Source organism: Hyla sarda, chromosome 5, assembly GCF_029499605.1.
Source record: "Hyla sarda isolate aHylSar1 chromosome 5, aHylSar1.hap1, whole genome shotgun sequence".
Taxonomy (NCBI): Eukaryota; Metazoa; Chordata; class Amphibia; order Anura; family Hylidae; genus Hyla; species Hyla sarda.
In genome coordinates this window covers 150101919-150121603 of record NC_079193.1, presented here as the reverse complement: position 1 = coordinate 150121603, position 19685 = coordinate 150101919, and the positions used below count along the sequence as shown (strand labels likewise).

General features: G+C 45.4%; 2 protein-coding genes across 2 annotated transcripts in view; one reads left to right on the top strand and one right to left on the bottom strand.

The window, feature by feature from the left end:
• Nucleotides 1-19685, bottom strand: part of CDK13 (cyclin dependent kinase 13) — a 78105-nt gene that overhangs the window by 5914 nt on the left and 52506 nt on the right. Inside the window, exons 7-13 of the mRNA XM_056520498.1 lie at nt 15710-15766; nt 10130-10231; nt 9425-9502; nt 6779-6895; nt 6251-6382; nt 5356-5558; nt 3045-3491 (exon numbers count right to left, since the gene is read on the bottom strand). Of these exons, the coding sequence (XP_056376473.1) occupies nt 3045-3491; nt 5356-5558; nt 6251-6382; nt 6779-6895; nt 9425-9502; nt 10130-10231; nt 15710-15766 (1136 nt within the window). The remainder of the gene's footprint in view (nt 1-3044; nt 3492-5355; nt 5559-6250; nt 6383-6778; nt 6896-9424; nt 9503-10129; nt 10232-15709; nt 15767-19685) is intronic.
• Nucleotides 1-19685, top strand: part of MPLKIP (M-phase specific PLK1 interacting protein) — a 98971-nt gene that overhangs the window by 48163 nt on the left and 31123 nt on the right. The window contains exons 3-4 of the mRNA XM_056520504.1: nt 3605-3669; nt 6861-6929. Of these exons, the coding sequence (XP_056376479.1) occupies nt 3605-3669; nt 6861-6902 (107 nt within the window). The 3' untranslated portion in view covers nt 6903-6929. The remainder of the gene's footprint in view (nt 1-3604; nt 3670-6860; nt 6930-19685) is intronic.

Below are 19685 nucleotides of genomic sequence, written 5' to 3'. Positions count from 1 at the left end.
TGGAGGAGGGATAGATTGAATGTAAACTACAAGCACACTCCCTTAATGGGTGACCAGTGGACATAAGGAGGAACCGCGAAAGCATCCTTAGCGTCCGCCAGGAAAACCAATGCCCTTACAAGGGCATTCTGCCAGTGCCATCTACCGGCCGAGGGCAGACATGGTATGGCACCCAGCGGTAGGGAAGAACACACACTTGGATGCTGAAAGCAATAGACATTAAGGGCAATTCAATTATTGACCACAAGAGGGCGCCAAACGCCACCAAATGGTCTGAGAGACCAGCAGTAGAGAAGTATTTTTTTTATTGAAAAACTGGGTAGAAAAGAGGTGTGGGGAGCAAAGCGCCCTGTGATGTTGCTGCCTTAAACCCCTCAGTGACATGGGTTAGGACGCCCACAGCATGTGCAGGACACATGCGGGCAGTCCCTGGAGTGGCGATGGGACGAAGCAGCGCACTATAGAAGTGCCTGATAAGCCGCCGCATGGCTATCAGCCAGGGGACAAGAGCGGGCCGGCTGGAAGAGCTCCCACCGGGCTGCCACTTCGGGAGCTGCTAACGGAGCCACTTTGTCTAAAGAGCGCAGCTGACCCCCGACAGACGTATAAATGACCCTGGCAGCGTGCAAACCTGGAGAGGAGGCGCAGCCTGACATCCCGTTTGCGCACTGGCACAGGGGGGAGAAGAGGGAAGCTGCCGCCATAACCACCTAAACTCCTGCTGGGTACGCACAGCAGACCAGGTGCAGAGGTGAGGGGGTGGCGGCTCCCGTCGCATAATAGAAGCGCGGGGAGAGCTGCTGGGTCTGCAGCAGATCTGACAGCATGCAGGCCGCTCCAGCGCTGACAGCTCCTGGCCGGGGGAACGTTAAAGTAGCTGCCTCATAACCCCTTATCATAGTCGTTGAGACAGGAGATGCAGCCGAAGCTGCATGAATAAAATAGTGAGGATTAACCTCTCACTGCCCAGACCCCATAAACCGCTACCGCTCTAGAAGCAGGGCAATACTACTACTGCTCGTTAGTTTGTGGGGGGGGGGGGGTGGCCATACTCCCCTCTGACGTCCCCACATACTCACCCCTTGATTTCTTCAGGCAGCATCATGCCAGGCTGCCATAGCAAGGCGAGCAGGGGCAGTGGAGGACCCGGACCCAGGGTACAACCTCCAGGCGCTGGCTGTTGGCAATAAGGGGTTGACAGCCCATACTGTTATGTTACGTGCCCCTTTGTCGCATGTGGAAGATCAGGTAGCGCCATGCTCCTGTGGCCCAACCTAGGAAAAAAAAGCAAATACAAAAGGAAAAAGAACCTAACTAGACATACTTAACTCGAAAATAACAAAATAATAGACTTGTGTCTTGCCTCCTACTGACACTAGCTAAAACAGATTACCTCACTTCCAGTGGGCAGGTATATCCTGCCAGGGAGGAGCAATGTCAGCAACTCCTAGTGGCAAGAGCATATACCCATCAGTATAGGTGTCCCCCAATGAAGAGCGACCGAGAAAAACATTTAAACACCTATCTCCACTCCCTCGTAACTCTGGTATAAAGGGTGCCCGACCTTTGCTGACCGTCTGCTTCCCAGGGCCGGTTAGAGCTGTAGACATCACAGCACCACTCACTGGCCACAGTGGTGTCCTGCCTCGGCCAGTGATTGGCCAGCAACACTGTCAGCAGTGTCACCGACCAGACAGGGGGCCCAGATACAGTAGCTACAAGGGAGTGGAGGAAGGAGAGTTAAATTATTCCTTATTATTTTATTAGGCAGGCTGTGGACAATAGGAAAATACATTTTACTGGACAACCCCTTTAAGAGGTTAGTAGGAAATGGGAACACAGCTCTTATCAGCACATCCAGTCCTTCCACAATGCAGGGGTGTGGATGTGGCAACCTTGCAATGTGGTAAATCTGCCATGTCAAAATACTTTTCCCTTCTCTTCTACCAAAGCATGGTGCTTGTAGCAAACCCATTGTCTGTATATAAATTGTGAGGCACTATAAAACCAAGTGATTCCAAGAAAAACTAATTTCTCCTTGGATAAAAAGGAGATCCACACTGAACAAGATCCCTTAAACTTTTACACCATTCCCATGGAAATACTTCTGTATAGAGCAGCAAAATTCACAGCAACCAAGAGCCAATTTCAGTCAAACCTTGTAAACTTGTCAGCATATCTTCAAATTCAATAATTATGTAAAAATAGGAAACCCCAGAGGCAATAGGTCTTTTCTAGGGAGGTTTTGTGCTAGATGGGCTGGACTGTGGCAATGTATGAGAACACCCTTGGGTCCTGGTACTTAATGATGCATACCTGTATGCCCTGGTCCCGTTACTGTTGTTTGAAGCTTGCTCACGAGCTGAGTGTGTTTCATACCCCGCTGCTCCCAGTTGCTATCAGGGTTAATGCCGGGCATCACCGATCAGGCCAATGCCCGTCATTAACCCTTTGGACGCCGTGATCTACTTTTAAAAACAGGAGGAAAAAAAAAAAAGTCATCCCGGCTAGCTCAGCGGGCTATTCAGGACTGCAGTGATGAAATTGCGATGTCCTGATCAGCTGAGAGGACGGCAGGAGGGCCCTTTACCTGCCTCCTCACCGTCCGATCAGTGATTGATGCTCCCAGCCAGCCATGGCAGGCTGGTGCAGCAGAGCACCGATAACACACAGATTGATGCTATGCTATGGCATTGCATTAAACAGTGTATGAATAAACCCCTCTAATAAAATTTTATAAAAAAAATAAATAATCATATGTGGTACCGCCGCATGCGTAAGTGTCCGAACTATTAAAATATAAGGTTAGTTAAACCGCATGGTCGATGTCATACATGTTAAAAAATACCAATGTCCAAAATTGTGCCTTTTTTGGTCACTACAGTAAAGTCCCAGAGTCATCTTATGCAAGCTAAACTCCCAAAATCTTTTTTGGCACATGGCGCTACAAAATGTATGCAGCATGGCCTATTGTAAGTAACAGGCTTGGCGTTACATACATTTCTTATAGTTTCCCTGTACAAGCAGCCATACATAGTACATACCATCAGGTGCAGGGCTGGGGGGCCGCCGGGGCTTTACAGCATCCTCATCTGCCTTATTCTCAGGAGCCACCTGTGCTACCTCAATGTTTGGTTTTAGTTCCTGTTCTTTTAACAGCTGGGACAAGACAGCAAAGGTACTTTGAATAGTAGCCTGAGCTGCTTCTGCTGTAGTCTTAGGTAAAGTCAATGATGGTATGGAAAGCAGCTCAGGAACAGTTGCTGCAGAAGGAACAGGAGGCTCTTCTTTAGGTTCTGGCGGTTTATTCGTTGATCCTAGAATACCAGCTGGAAGAGTTAGATTATTCAGCTGCTGCAGCGTTTCAGGGTTCACCTTAATGTTCATAACCTGGGCAAACTGTGCCATGCTGACACTGGGTTGAGACTGCAGTAAATTCAGCAATATAGCCACTTGATTCTGATTCAGCTGCTGTCCAGCTATCGAGTGACCTTAGAAAATATTTAAAAAAAAATCAATTAATTTAAATGCAGAGTGTGTATAGGTAGTGACATTTATGGTCAGAACTCTGCTTCAAGTCTTTAACAAAAATTTTTCCTGATAGACTGTGCAAGCAGAACAGCAAGGACCGTTATGCAGATTATGGAACTGGTGCGAAATTTATTCAAGGTATTCCTCCACTCCCCCATACTGACAGGTTACTGCTGGCCCTCCTCTGATACGTGTTTAATGAAGAAACTAAAGTAGAGGCTGGATGCTCTGTATCACAGTGTGGAATAGAGATGAGCGAACTTACAGTAAATTCGATTCGTCACGAACTTCTCGGCTCGGCAGTTGATGACTTATCCTGCATAAATTAGTTCAGCTTTCAGGTGCTCCCGTGGGCTGGAAAAGGTGGATAGTCCTAGGAGAATCTTTCCTATGACTGTATCCACCTTTTCCAGCCCACCGGAGCACCTGAAAGCTGAACTAATTTATGCAGGATAAGTCATCAACTGCCGAGCCGAGAAGTTCGTGACGAATCGAATTTACTGTAAGTTCGCTCATCTCTAGTGTGGAACATAAGCAACAAATATATATGGTTGTTGCATATCTGTCATTTTTAATTACAATATGGATACAGAAGCTCATACATACTTTTTATCTTTGTTAAATAGCTATCTTTTTTCCCCAAGTTTTTCTTTTTTACAAACATAGCGTGATTTTACAAGGACACAGCTTTGAAAGAGCTTCAGTTAGTCTCATTACCTCAGCTTGTTCAAGCAGAGAAGCTACTGAAAAAAATCTGTTCTGCTAGCCACTACTAGGGCTGGGCGGTATGGCCAAATATGTGGATTGCGGTATTTTTTTTTACTTATGGCGGTTCCACGGTATATAACGGTATTCACCCCCCCCCCTCCCCCAAAATTAATTATTAGCCCAGCACTGCGCTGTCCCCATCGGGGTACTACTCAAGTCACCTGCAAGTGCTGCCTCCTCGTCCTCCTGTTTGTCGCGGCTGCCGGCGCTGACACTCTCTATACTGTGCGGTATCCCTATGCCCGGGTTGCAAAAGATAAACAAAATAAACTAAAAACGCATGTTCCGACATCGGCCTTACGCTGGGGACGTGAACGTCGGCAGCCGTCAGCCTATCACCGGCCGCATCGATGTTCCGCCTCGACCGGTGATAGGCTGAGTCCACTGTCATATAAGAAGCCGGCTTCTTACATGACAGTGGGCTCAACCTATCACCGGCCGAGGCGGAACATCGCCGCGGCCGGTGATAGGCTGACGTCTGCCGACGTTCCATTCCCTTGGAAGCAAGTCCGGACCGACGGGGAAGGTGAGTTTAAGTTTATTTTGTTTACCTTTTGCAGCCCGGGCATAGGGATACAGTATAGAGCAGTGGTTTGCAATCTGGGGACCTCCAGATGTTGCAAAACTACAACTCCCAGCATGCCCGGACAGCAACGGCTGTCCGGGCATGCTGGGAGTTGTAGTTTTGCAACATCTGGAGGTTGAAGACCACTGGTATAGAGTGTCAGCGCCGGCGGCCACAACAAACAGGATGACAAGGAGGGCAGCGCTTGTGGGTGACATATGTGAGTAGTAGCGCTGGGCTGATAATTTGGGGGGGGGAAGGGCAGAACAGCACTCGCGGGTCACATATGATTAGTTTCCCGATGGGGACAGCGCAGCGCTGGGCTGATAATTCATTCTCGAGGGGGAGGGGCCAAACCGGTATTGCGGTATGGGTTATATTGCGGTATGGGTTAAAATTCCTATCGTGCAGCACAAATATTTCGGTATTCTGTATGGACCAGTATACCGCCCAGCCCTACTAGCCACATATACAAAACACCAGATTGTTACCTAATCCAACCCCAGGAAATCCCTGAGTTTTTTGAGAAGATGCCTGTATGCCCTGGGGTGTACTATTTCGGCTATCGTCCAGGCCCACAGATAAGTCTTTCCTTGGTAGTTTTGGTGCTGTTGCATCATCAGCCATCCCCATTTGTTTTTGTCTTCTGCGTTTCTTACTCCATAACTCATGGCAATCTTGCCAAAGAGGAAGGCTGTAACAAAATAAAAAATAAAATAAAAAATTAAAGGGTAGCAGATACATACAGGCAAACTTATCGAATCCAAACTAAGTATGAATTAAAGCGGTTATCCAGGATTAGAAAAACTGCTAATTTCTTTTCTTTTTTTTTTAAAAAACCTGTCTTCACGTTGTGCATGGTATTGCAGCTTTGTTCTATTGAAGTGAATGGAGCAAATTTGTAATGCCACACACTAGGGACAGGTATGTATTTTTTATTTTATAAATCTTCCCTGTTTTACTTTTATTCTTGGATAACCCCTTAAAAAATTATTCGTTTAAAATGCTTTAGTCTTTCAAAATTGCTCCAAAACACATATGGGGGAGATCAAGACCTGTCCAGAGGAAAAGTTGCTGAATTGTCCATAGCAACCAATCAGATGGCTTCTTTCAGTTTTGAAAATGCCTCTGAAAACTGAAATAAGTGATCTGATTGGTTGCTATGGGCAACTCAGCATCTTTTGCTCTGGACAAGTTTAGATGAATCTCCCCCATACCGTCTATCTCAAAATCTACTAAGTCATAACTGAAAATTGGGTGTGAAAAACATGGCGGCATATTCCTATTCTGAGGTCACCATTCTTGCTCTCAAAAAACACAACTTTCCATCACAAGGATTTATGGAGAGCACCAAAAGAGCTGAAGTTAGTGCTAAGCATCACTTACTCCGGTGGTGCCATTTTCGATGGGTCCACATCCCGCAGGAACTCGCACTGCAGAGCCTGTTCAGCCGTACATCGTTTGCTGGGATCCAGTGCTAGCATATGATCAAACAAATCTAATGCTGCAGTGGGTACACTGCAAAATAAATACATTGATTTTATTTCATATTACAATTAATTGCCTATATTTTATTGTATAATACATCATTATCAATGTTTAAATTGTTTTATCAGAGTTCCCGCTCCAGTGGCAGGATACCTGTATAAATTTCACGCAGCTTCGTGGTCTGCGACTTCAGCGATCAGGATACGGATTTGCCACAAGTCCCATAGACTTGCTTTGAATTTCTGTCGAATTGGTATCCAGGTCACTGTAGTTATAGGCTACGGAATTGGGGGAGATTTAAACAGATATCCTGCTGCCAGAGCATGGTTAATGTTAAGCTTAAGGACCAAAATGTATCAAACTGTGTGGAGGAAAAAAAAAAGTGTGATTTTTCAAAGTATTTGAATTCAACTAAACTATGCTTACAAAGCAAACTCTTCTCTGAGTTTTCGTCGATATTGCTTCTTTGGTTTCATGGTGTTGAAATATGGTAACTTTATCACATCAGGCCATACAGCAGGACACGGACTTCCACACATGCGGCTTATAGAAAGAAACAGAAAAATACATTAAAAAGGTAAGTGCTCATGGACACTTCATATCTTCACCATCACTGCCAGAAGAACTTCTCTCAGGCATGTTATGGAAGAAAATGTTACCATATAGACCGCCTTGCTATGCGTTATATATGGAAAAATCTGATTACCTGTTCCCTCTATTACCTGCAACCCCCCCCCCCCCCCCCACCACCAAAAGTATAGGGCAACACCAGCATGTTAGTGTAAATTTATTTTTTTACACTAACATGCTGGTGTAAACCCCAACTTCACCTTTTCATAAGGGGTGAAAGGAGAAAAAGCCCCCAAAATTTGTTAGGCAATTTCTCCAGAGTACGGCGATACCCCATATGTGACCCTAACTGTTGCCTTGAAATACGACAGGTCTCCGAAGTGAGAGAGCACCATGTGCATTTGAGGCCTGAATTAGGGATTTGCATAGGGGTGGACATTGGGGTATTCTATGCCAGTGATTCCCAAACAGGGTGCCTCCAGCTGTTGCAAAACTCCCAGCATGCTTGGACAGTCAACGGCTGTTCGGCAATACTGGGAGTTGTTGTTTTGCAACAGCTGGAGGCTCCATTTTGGAAACAGTGGCGTACCAGACGTTCTTCATTTTTATTGGGGAGGGGAGGGGGGCTGTGTAGGGGTATGTGTATATGTAGTGTTTTTTACTTTTTATTTTGTGTTAGTGTAGTGTAGTGTTTTTAGGGTACAGTCACACGGGCGGGGGATTACAGCGAGTTTCCCGCTGCGAGTTTGAGCTGCATCGCAAACTTGCAGCCTGATACTCACTGTAAGCCCCTGCCCATGTGAATGTACCCTGTACATTCACAGGGGGGGGTAACCTCCAGCGGTTGCAAAACTACAACTCCCAGCATGCACAGTCTATCAGTGCATGCTGGTAGTTATAGTTTTGCAACAGCTGGAGGCACACTGGTTGGGAAACACTGAGTTAGGAAACAGACAATGTTTCCCAACCAGTGTGCCTCCAGTTGTTGCAAATCCACTACTCCTAATCATTCTCAGGCATGCTGGAAGTAGTAGTTCAGCAACATCTTTAGAGCCAGATGTTGCCGAACTACAACTCCCAGCATGCTTGGAGTTGTAGTTTTGCAACACCTGGAGGACTACAGTTTGCAGACCACTAATACAGTGGTTCCGAATCTGTGCCCTTCCAGATGTTGCAAAACTACAACTCCCAGTATGCCAAAACTGTCCAGGCATGCTGGGAGTTGTAGTTCTGAAACATCTGAAGGGCCAGATGTTACAGAACTACAACTCCCAGCATGCCTGGACAGTAAGGGCATGCTGAGGATGTGTAGTTTTGCAACATCTGGAAGGGCACAGTGGTCTCCAAACTGTGGACCTCCAGATGTTGCAAAACTGCAACTCCCAGCATGCCCAGACGCCAAGGGATGTCTGGGCATGCTGGGAGTTGTAGTATACAGGGTCCCATTACAGCAATGCATGTCGCTTTACGACGACGAGCATTGCTGTAAAGGGCCCGACCGCGGCTGAAGAGGAACTCGCCTGTCGCCGCCTTCATCGCCGGGATCCGGGTCTTCAGGGACTAGGTAAGTACCGGGGCCAGGCCCCAGCACTCCCCCATCCCCTGCCGCGTCCTCAGGTCTTCCTCCCGTCCTCTCCGGACTTCGAGGGGCCGAGCAGGGCGGTAGGAAGTAACTGCCCCCCCCCCCCCTGCGATTGGTCGGTTAGCTAACCAACGGATCGCAGGGGATAGGAGGAGGTGGCAGGCTTGCCACCTCGCTCCTATACTTTAGCATGGTCCTGGCTGTCTGTGACAACCGGGATCATGCAAAAGTACCGGGCGGTCGGGTCCCAGAGACCCGATCAGCCCGGTATCGCCGCGGATCGCAAGGCCTACATGGCCCCCCTCGGCGTTTGCCCTGGATGCCTGCTGAATCATTTCAGCAGGCATCCACTTCCGATCTCTGCCCGGCACGCGGCAGGGACCGGAAAACGCCAGGGTGTATGGATACGCCCTGGGTCCTTAAGGCCCAGGGTGTGAGGGCGTATCCATACGCCCTGGGTCCTTAAGAGGTTAAAGGGGTATTACCATCTAGTACATTTATGGCATACCTGCATGGCATGACACACATATCCGATAACTTAAAAAAAAAAAAAAAAAAGTTGCGCCTCGAACTACAAACACATTCTAAAAATTTTCAACCTTTTCACTTTATATATATATATTTTTTTTACATTTTGCCGAGTTGTGGCCTTGTGCAAATAGAAAAACATAAAAATTAAGTTTTCCTTTAAATGCACTGTATCTGGAGAATGGGGATCCCCAGACCTACCTGGCGAGGCAGCTGCTGCATCTGGCAGGGGATGACTACAGAGCACTAATATACAGTATTCATTACATAATAGTGAAATCTCAAAGTGCAATGTAGCAGTCCTCATATGAGACAAAGGGCTATTTTTATACAAATCGTACTCTTATTACGACAGTTTCAGTGAATATTTTACATTTGAAAAGCACCCTCACCTTATAAGTTCAAGTTGTGCCAATTCTTGATTTGCTTGAAAGATTGGTTTCTTTGTAAACAGCTCACCAAGAATACACCTATTAAAAAGGTAAAAATATGTTTTATTATAGGCCCCTTCCACATGGAATACAGTTTAGTGGCATAGAACCCAAATGTTACACACTGACATACATTATGCTCCCATAAATTTCCAACTCCAAAGTACGGTACGCTACCTGTATACACACTTCAATATAGCAAAAAGGTAGACTCAAATATATAATCAAACCATACTTTCATTAATTTCAGGCACAAAATTAAAACAAAACACCATTTAAAAATACATAAAAGAAAATCCTACAGGAGAATGAAAGTGCACTGGTACAGAGTAACTCAAATTTCTTTAAGGGGATGTCACTGACAAGCACTATAATTGTACATGTGTACAGCAAAATATAAGGCAAATATACAATCTATCTAGGATCTACAACAAAAATAATGTCCCTAATCTACTCAGTAAGTATAAATGTACAAGACTATTACACTGTACCTAAGCCATATAAAAGATGAAGTATATACAGTATACATTTGAGGGGGCAGGTGTCTTTAATAAAGTGGCAAAAGGGTCTAAGAAAACCCACTCATTTCTTAAACTGTTCAGTAGAAGAAGAAAGAAAAAAAAATCTTTGGCTTTTGGTCACTACATAAGACACACTTCTACTCACCCACAGCTCCAGACATCAATAGCTGGTGTATACCGTTCTTCTCCAAGCAATAACTCAGGAGGGCGATACCATAGAGTAATAACCTTATTTGTGTAAGGCCGACTAAAAACATACAAAATAATAATTAGCACCTGCAGAAGAACCATTGTGTAATGCAATGAATACTAGAGCATCACTCAAACTACAATATACAGCATCGGCTTGACAGTTCAGAAGGGGTGGAGGTTTCAGATGTAGAGAAATTGTTCTTATAACTGTTTTGTTGTTTAGAACAAGCGAGTGTAGAATACTGCTATCTTTTAGGAGATGCACAGCAAACAAAAAGCATTAAGAGCAAACATAGAATATGTCTGCAGATCAGAACCATTTGGCCCATCTAGTCTGCCCAATAATCTGAATCCTATGAATAGTCCCTGGCCCTATCTTATATGAAGGATAGCCTTATGCTTATCCCATGCATGTTTAAACTCCTTCACTGTATTTCCAGCGACCACTTCTGCAGGAAGGCTATTCCATGCATCCACTACTCTCTCAGTAAAGTAATACTTCCTGATATTACTGCAGAAACCTTTGCCCCTCTAATATAAAACTATGTCCTCTTGTGGTAGTTTTTCTTCTTTTAAATATGCTCTCCTCCTTTACCATGTCAATTCCCTTTATGTATTTCAAAGTCTATCCTATCCCCTCTGTGTCTTCTTTCTTCCAAGGTATACATGTTAAGGTCCTTTAACCTTTCCTGGTAAGTTTTATCCTGCAATCCATGTACTAGTTTAGTATCTTCTCTGAACTCTCTCTAGAGTATCTATATCCTTCTGGAGATACGGCCTCCAGTACTGTGCACAATACTCCAACAGAAGAAGTATATTTGATTCTCACATGCTTTGCGGTTTATAAGGCAATGGATAACTAGTGTGTTTATGTAAACTACATAAATAAACTAAATTACAAATAATTACAAAAAAAAAAAAAAGGAGAAAATTGAGCCACTGCAATAGTGCAATTAAAATCACAATTTTATTTTAATTAATTAAAAAACATCACAATATACAGTCATGGCCGTAAATGTTGTCACCCCTGAAATTTTTCAAGAAAATTAAGTATTTCTCACAGAAAAGGATTGCAGTAACATGTTTTTCTATACACGTTTATTCCCTTTGTGTGTATTGGAACTAAAACCAAAAAAGGGAGGAAAAAAAGCAAATTGGACATACTTTCACACCAAAAATGGGATGGACAAAATTATTGGCACCCTTAACTTAATGTTTGGTTGCACACCCCTTGGAAAAAATAACTGAAATCAGTTGCTTCCTATAACCATCAATAAGCTTCTTACACCTCTCAGCCAGAATGTTGGACCACTCCTTCCTTTGCAAACTGCTCCAGTTCTTTTATTGGAAGGGCGCCTTTTCCAAACAGCAATTTTAAGATCTCTCCACAGGTGTTCAATGGGATTTCGATCTGGACTAATTGCTGGCCACTTCAGAACTCTCCAGCGCTTTGCTTCCATCCATTTCTGGTTGCTTTGTCCTGCTGGAAGACCCAAGAGCTCGGACGCAAACCCAGCTTTCTGACACTGGGCTGTACAGTGCGACCCAAAATCCATTGGTAATCCTCAGATTTCATGATGCCTTGCACACATTCAAGGCACCCAGTGCCAGAGGCAGTAAACAACCCCAAAACATCATTGAACCTCCGCCATATTTCACTGTAGGTACTGTGTCCTTTTCTCTGTAGGCCTCATTCAATTTTTGGTAAACGGTAGAATGATGTGCTTTACCAAAAAGCTCCATCTTTACCAAAAAGGTCTCATCTGTCCACAAGACGTTTTCCCAGAAGGATTTTGGCTTACTCAAGTTCTTCTTGGCAAAATGTAGTCTTGCTTTTTTGTATGTCTGTGTGTCAGCAGTGGGGTCCTCCTGGGTTTCCTGCCATAGCGTTTCATTTCATTTAAATGTCGACGGATAGTTTGCGCTTACACTGATGCTCCCTGAGCCTGCAGTACAGCTTGAATATCTTTGGAACTTGTTTGGGGCTGCTTATCCACCATCTGGACTATCCTGCATTGACACCTTTCATCAATTTTTCACCGTCCATGCCCAGGGAGATTAGCTACAGTGCCATGGGTTGCAAATTTCTTGATCCACCGCCAGAGGATCTCACGACTTCACCACAAAGCAGGGAACCCTGTTGTTGTGGCAGGACGCAAAGAGATCCATGTCCGGTGTCCCCCAGAGATCGCAGATCTGTGCAAACACCTCCGGATGGAGGGTCCATTGCCCCGGATCCATCAAAGAGCGGCTGAGAAAGTCTGCTTCCCAATTCTCCACCCCCGGAATCTGGATCGCGGAGAGGGCGGGAACTCGAGCCTCGGCCCAGGTCAGAATCTTGGAGATTTCCTCCATCGCCGAGCGACACTTCGCGTGCCACCTTGGCAATTGATGTATGCGTCAGCCGTCGCGTTGTCCGACTGAACCCGGACCAGCCCATCTTGAAGGAGGAACTCCCAGTGGAGGAGGGAAAGAAAGCTGGCCCGGAGCTCCAGAAGATTGATGGGAAGGTAAGCTTCCGGAGGAGACCAGCGACCCTGGACCGTAAGGTCCCAAAACACACACTCCCAGCCCTGGAGACTCGCATTGGTCGTAACAATCTGCCAGTGGCTGGAGGGGGAGAAAGGACCTCCCCTGCAGAAGAAGGGGAGAATTGAGCCACCAAAGGAGGGACCGCCAAACAGCTGGGGGCAAAAGGATCTGCCGATCCAGGGAGGACTGAGACTTGTCCCACCTGACCAAGATGGCCAGCTGGAGGGGGCGATAATGAAATTTGGCGAAGGGAACCGCTTCCATGGTAGCCACCATCCGGCCCAGAACTCTCATGCAGAAACTAATTGGAATCAGGAAGGGACATCGCAGGCAACGGACACCCTGCTGCAGAGAGCGCAGTTTGCCCAATGGAAGGCAAACACGGCCCGCTGCAGTGTCGAAAAGGAGACCCAGAGAAATCAGAGACTGGGATGGGGAAAGGTGAGACCCATCCAAAAAGCGGACAGAGTCTGTAGAGTGAGGTGAAGGCTCTCCAGGTTTGGGGACCAGGACGGGGCCTTGATCAAGAGGTCATCCAGGTAGGGGAGAACTGAGATACCCCGGGTCCGAAGGATGGCAATTACTACCGCCATGACCTTGGTGAAGTCCCTGGGAGCCGTAGCTAAGCCAAAAGGGAGAACCACAAATTTTAAGCAGCCCGCCGGGACAGCGAAATGCAAAAAACGCTGATGGTCTGGGAAAATAGGTATGTGGAGGTACGCGTCCCGGATGTCCACTGACGAAAAAAAAACTCCCCCCTGCTCCATGGAGGCCACTACGGAGCGGAGAGACTCCATTCGAAAGTGACGCAGTCGCAAATAACGGTTGAGTAACTTGGTCAGGAATAGGACGAACCGTGCCCTCCTTCTTGGGAACGACGAAAAGATTTGAGTAAAACCCTGAAAAAAGGCTCCCCTGGTGGAACTGGAACTATCACTCACTGAGATAGGAGTGTACTTAAAGCGACCTGAAACGCCCTTGCCAAAGAAGGGGAACGAGCAGGGTGGGAGCGGAAGAAGCGGTCCCTCAGGATGGAAGCGAATTCTATCCGATAACCCTCCAAAATGACGCCCCGTACCCACAAGTCCTGAATCTGAGCCAGCCAAATGTCCCAGAAAAGGGACAGACTGCCTCCCACCCGAGAAGAAGACGCGGGTGGGGCGCCCCTTCTGGAAGGCAAAGGCTTATGTGTACGAGACTTGGCAGTGAAACCGCCGGAACAGTTGCCAGACTTCCAGGAAGGACGTGCCTTGAAGGAAGAGGCTTTCCGAGCTTGGGAGGGTGCCTTTTTGGGAGGACAACCCTAAGCAAATGGCTGAAAGGAAGCCGCCTTCCGACGGGGATCAGAGCGACGAGACTTGTTCTGCGGAAGCAGAGAACTCTTACACCCCGTAGCTTCGGAAATAATTTCATCAAGCAGTTTCCCAAAAAGCCAGGAACCGGAGAAGGGCAGCTCTGTTAGAGGTCTCTCTGAGGCCACATCCGCATCCCATGATTTCCACCACATGGAGCAGAGAATGGCAACCAAGTTACCTGAAGAAAAAGCCGTGCAACAAGCAGACTCCAGGGCTGCAGAGCATAGAGATGGCGAGCGACATCCGCCAAGTCCTCCTGAGAAGCACCCAAAAGGATGCCCTGGCCAAGTTGAGGAGCCCAAACTAAAACAGCCTTTGCCACCCAGACGGAAGCAAAGGTGGGAAGCAAGGTTAGCCCTGCCGCTTCGATAGGAAATTTTGTCAAGTTCTCAATCTTCTTGTCTGCAGGATCCTTAAGTGATGCTGCGTCTGCAAGAGGTAAAGTGGTGGATTTGGACAGGCAGGAGACTGGAGGGTCTGGGGTCAGACATAACAGCTAGAGAAAAAAAAGTAATCAAAAAGAAAATGGAGCAATCTCACCAGTTCTGTGTCCCTCTGGAGAAAACAGAGCAGGAGAGACAGGTTGGAGCGCCGGAGCTGAGGAGACCAGGAGCAGCCGCGGTTCATGTAGCAGAAGAGAAGAGGGGAAAGCTAATTGTCCCAGGTGGAGGCTCTCTCAGCCCAGGACATATTTATAGGTGCATAGTGACCCCCCTAAGCGCGCGGACCACACTGATAGGTACATCAGTGACCCCCTGGTGCGCGCAAGCAGCCATTGGCCGGCTGCGAAAAAGTGGGCGGGGCTCTGTCACGCGGCCAAGCGCGGGCGGGGAGAAGCTCCGGCCGCTGCCATTAAAGTACTAAAATATGCCCCTAACAGTAAATGCCGGTGCTGGGAATGCCGGCACACGAGGAGGATTTAAAAATGAAAGATGCCAGCCGAACGAGAGCAGCTGCGGCCGGCAGCTAAGGTCCAGCGAAAACTAAAGTAAAAACGCCGGCCACGCGGTAGCAGCGCTGCTGCCGGAGCTCAGACCGGCATACAGAAAAACAGTTAAAGTTCCTCCTCAGCTTCAAATGTAAGCAGTACCTCCTAGGACACCAAGCTAAAACAGATTAGCTCAGGGTCAGTAGGCGGGGTATATCCTTAACAGGAGGGGGACGACTTTTTTCTTTGTATGCCTAGTGTCAGCGCCTCCTAGTGGCAAGAGCATTGCCCACGGTTCTGCGTCCCTCAATGGTTCCGAACGAGAAAAAAGTGCAAAAAGATTCCGGTTTAGCAGTCTTTTTCATGTGATGTATGAATTCCTCCTTTATTAAATATATTGTGATGTTTTTTAATTTATTGAAATAAAATTGTGGTTTTAATTACACTATTGTAGTGGCTTTATTTTATCTTTTTTTTTGGTAATTACTAGCATTAGGCATTCACACCCTACTTGCTATACTTCTACATAGGGGGTTTATACAGTGTTTTATACTGCCGGGGTATTGTATATACTTTGGTTAGAGGTAACCCCCCCCCCACCTTATATTTGTGCGTAATTGGTATACTTTTCGTACAAACAAGAAAAAAATTGACAAATTTGACGGCTTCTCAAGGGATCCTAACTAAGAGTGAACTAGAAAGAGCTAGAAGAGCTTACCTTTCTTCTGAACTGTACAGTCTTGCAAGTCCAAAATCCGCAAGCTTGATCTGCCCCCTTGTGGAAATGAAAAGCCAGTTGGTGAGAGTATATTGACCATGCAGTAGCTTAAACAAGATTATGTCAAATAAAGCCATGTGTTAAAAGTATATGCAAGCATAATATAGTGGTAGACATTACACATGTACATCAATTTGGATCACTGGGAATATGTAGTTATGCAACTGTACATTCATTCTTCCCTCTACAGAAGTCAAATGAGCATAGGACATGGAAGATAAATGAACAAAAAAAATGATGGAAAAAATAAAAGAAAAAATGGAATAATAAAGATGCTTAGCAAATTTTGACCATTTGGAAAAGTAAAACAAAATATGTATATTTCTGCGTACTAGTTTTAGAGCTCACAGTGGCCCAATTACAATGAATGAACTGCAATGATCTGGGTCTTCAAAGATCCAGCATGTCCTGAAGATAACTGCTATCAACGATCACATGGCCGGTAAGCAGTATTGCTTAATGGAAAATAGAGTATATGAAAGGTATTGCCATATACTGTACCAGCAAATATTTCAGTAAGGATCCCCTCAGCAATTAACAGAATTTAGAAAAAATGTTGTTCCAACGGGAACAGGGGTGCTCTATAAAACTTAACTTTTAATTATATGCTAGATAAAATAATAAATATGTTCTACCACAAACAACAAAACATAATAAGGAGCCACCAAGCAAAGGTAACACACCTTGGTCACTAGTAAGGACCACAAACATCCAAATTGTCAATGATCAAGATATGTACTAGACTGCATCCAATAGCAAAAGATTATTACATTATCACATGCAGAAAATGTCATAAAAAGGTGTAAAGCTTTCTTAATTAACTAGAAATGCCAATATTGAACCACGGTTTGTCCCTGTCCCAACGCGTTTCTGTGTAGGGGATGGGTCAGACAAAGGATCCCCCACACTTCATCAGGGGACATATAGTATATCAGGTGTGCCAATCCTCACACCATAAAGAATGGCTAGTAACATAAGTAGCCTATTGCATGTGACTTAATATGAGCAATTCTGATGAATATTTTCAATATACTCATATCAATAGAATCATAAAAAAAAAATAAAAGAGTCATCCCCTGGTAAACATGTAATAGCGCTGTATAGTCAGATGCTGGTACCTGCAAGAGAAAGACAAAAAATACACCGACATTAAAGGGGTTCTCCGGTGCTTACACATCTTTGCCCCTATCCAAAGGATAGGGGATAAGATGCCTGATCGCGGGAGTCCCGCCGCTGGGGACCCCCGGGATCATGCACGCAGCACCCCGTTTGTAATCAGTCCCTGGAGCGTGTTCGCTCCGGGACTGATTACAGGCGACCACCGGGCTGGCAGCGTGTGACGTCACACCTCTGCCCCCTGATTACAAACGGGGTGCCGTGTGCATGATCCCGGGGGTCCCCAGCGGCGGGACTCCCGCGATCAGGCATCTTATCCCCTAGCCTTTGGATAGGGGAAAAGATGTGTAAGCACCGGAGAACCCCTTTAATGTCGGTGTATTTTTTGTCTGTCTTTTCTTGCAGGTACCAGCATCTGACTATACAGCGCTATACGCCGCATCACTATGCACAGCAGAGTTAATTGCTAACCAACTGTTGCTAACCAAAAGTGGTTAAATGGGAACTGTCCTTTGCAAAAGCTTTCTAGGAAATGTAGATAACATTTGTAATAAACACTGGTTTAAATAAAAAGAAAGAAAAGTGCATATTCCTGGGTGGAAAAAATGCCTCCTTGTCCCTGAAGCTATTGCCAGTGTCTCTCTGTGCAGAGAGAAGAAAATACAGGAAGTGTGGGCAGGACAAGCAGGGCCCTGTGAAGGCTCTTGGCTTGGCAATCAGCCTGCTGTTTGAGCCGGGAGCGTGTCACAGATTTTCAGTGCACAGAGCCCTGATTGTCCGCACTTCCTGTATTTTGTCCCAGCCAAAACACAGGCAATAGCTGCAGAGATAGACAGCATTGTTGCATCCACAATATACACAATGTGACCAATGTATATTACAAATAAAAGTATAATGTTGTTAACTATGCTTAGAAAAAAAAAATCATTCATACATATTCATGGGGGTAAAAAACAAAAAGGGGGATTGGCACAATATGCTCCTGCATTGTTATTTCATAAACAAATACAAGTATAACAGACATGTTAGGAGATGGCATAGGTCCTATTTAACCCCTTAAGGACTCAGACCATTTTGGCCTTAAGGACTCAGACAATTTAATTTTTACGTTTTCATTTTTTCTTCCTCGCCTTCTAAAAATCATAACTCTTTTATATTTTCATCCACAGACTAGTATGAGGGCTTGTTTTTTGCGCGACCAGTTGTCCTTTGTAATGACATCACTCATTATATCATAAAATGTATGGCACAACCAAAAAACACTATTTTTGTGGGGAAATTAAAACGAAAAACGCAATTTTGCTAATTTTGGAAGGTTTTGTTTTCACGCCGTACAATTTATGGTAAAAATGACATGTGTTCTTTATTCTGAGGGTCAATACGATAAAAATGATACCCATTATTATATACTTTTATATTATTGTTGCGCTTAAAAAAAATCACAAACTTTTTAACCAAATTAGTACGTTTATAATCCCTTTATTTTGATGACCTCTAACTCTTTAATTTTTCCGTATAAGTGGCGGTATGGGGGCTCATTTTTTGCGCCATGATCTGTACTTTTTTTTGATACCACATTTGCATATAAAAAACTTTTAATATATTTTTTATAATTTTTTTTTAAATAAAATGTATTAAAAAAGTAGGAATTTTGGACTTTAATTTTTTTTTCGCTCACGCCGTTCACCGTACGGGATCATTAACATTTTATTTTAATAGTTCGGACATTTACGCACGCGGCGATACCAAATATGTCTATAAAAAATGTTTTTTACGCTTTTTGGGGGTAAAATAGGAAAAACCGGACGTTTTACTTTTTTATTGGGGGAGGGGATTTTTCACTTTTTTTAACTTTTACATTTTTTTTTTACACTTGAATAGTCCCCATAGGGGACTATTCATAGCAATACCATGATTGCTAATACTGATCTGTTCTATGTATAGGACATAGAACAGATCAGTATTATAGGTCATCTCCTGCTCTGGTCTGCTCGATCTCAGACCAGAGCAGGAGACGCCGTGAGCCGCACGGAGGAAGGAGAGGGGACCTCCGTGCGGCGTTATGAATGATCGGATCCCCGCAGCAGCGCTGCGGGCGATCCGATCGTTCATTTAAATCGCGAACTGCCGCAGATGCCGGGATCTGTATTGATCCCGGCACCTGAGGGGTTAATGGCGGACGCCCGCGAGATCGCGGGCGTCGGCCATTGCCGGCGGGTCCCTGGCTGCGATCAGCAGCCGGGATCAGCCGCGCATGACACGGGCATCGCTCCGATGCCCGCGGTTATGCTTAGGGCGTAAATGTACGTCCTGGTGCGTTAAATACCACCTCACTAGGACGTACATTTACGTCCTGCGTCCTTAAGGGGTTAAAGTGAGCGCTGCTCAAACAGAACCCAAGTTCTCAGGATCCTAGGCTCCTTTCACACTGATTATTCATCCATTATTAAACATCCGTTTTCTGTGTAAAAAGGATGTATAATAATGGATGAAATAACAGGTGGTTACGGCTGAATAACGTCCGTCAAAATAACGGGCATATTCACCCGTTCTAACATCCGTCATGTACAGACGATTTAACACTTCTGCCTACAGACTCCCACAGCCGGGAATACTACTACTTCCATCATGGAACATACTTGTATCCATGATGGGATTAGTAGTTCCCTGGCTGCGGGAGTCTGCCGGTGGCTGGGGAGGCTACATTAGTATTTGTACTACTACCCCCATCATGGCACAGACTCTGTTCCATGATGGGGGTTGTAGTACAGTGGCTGAGGGATTGCACCAGGTCTCACTT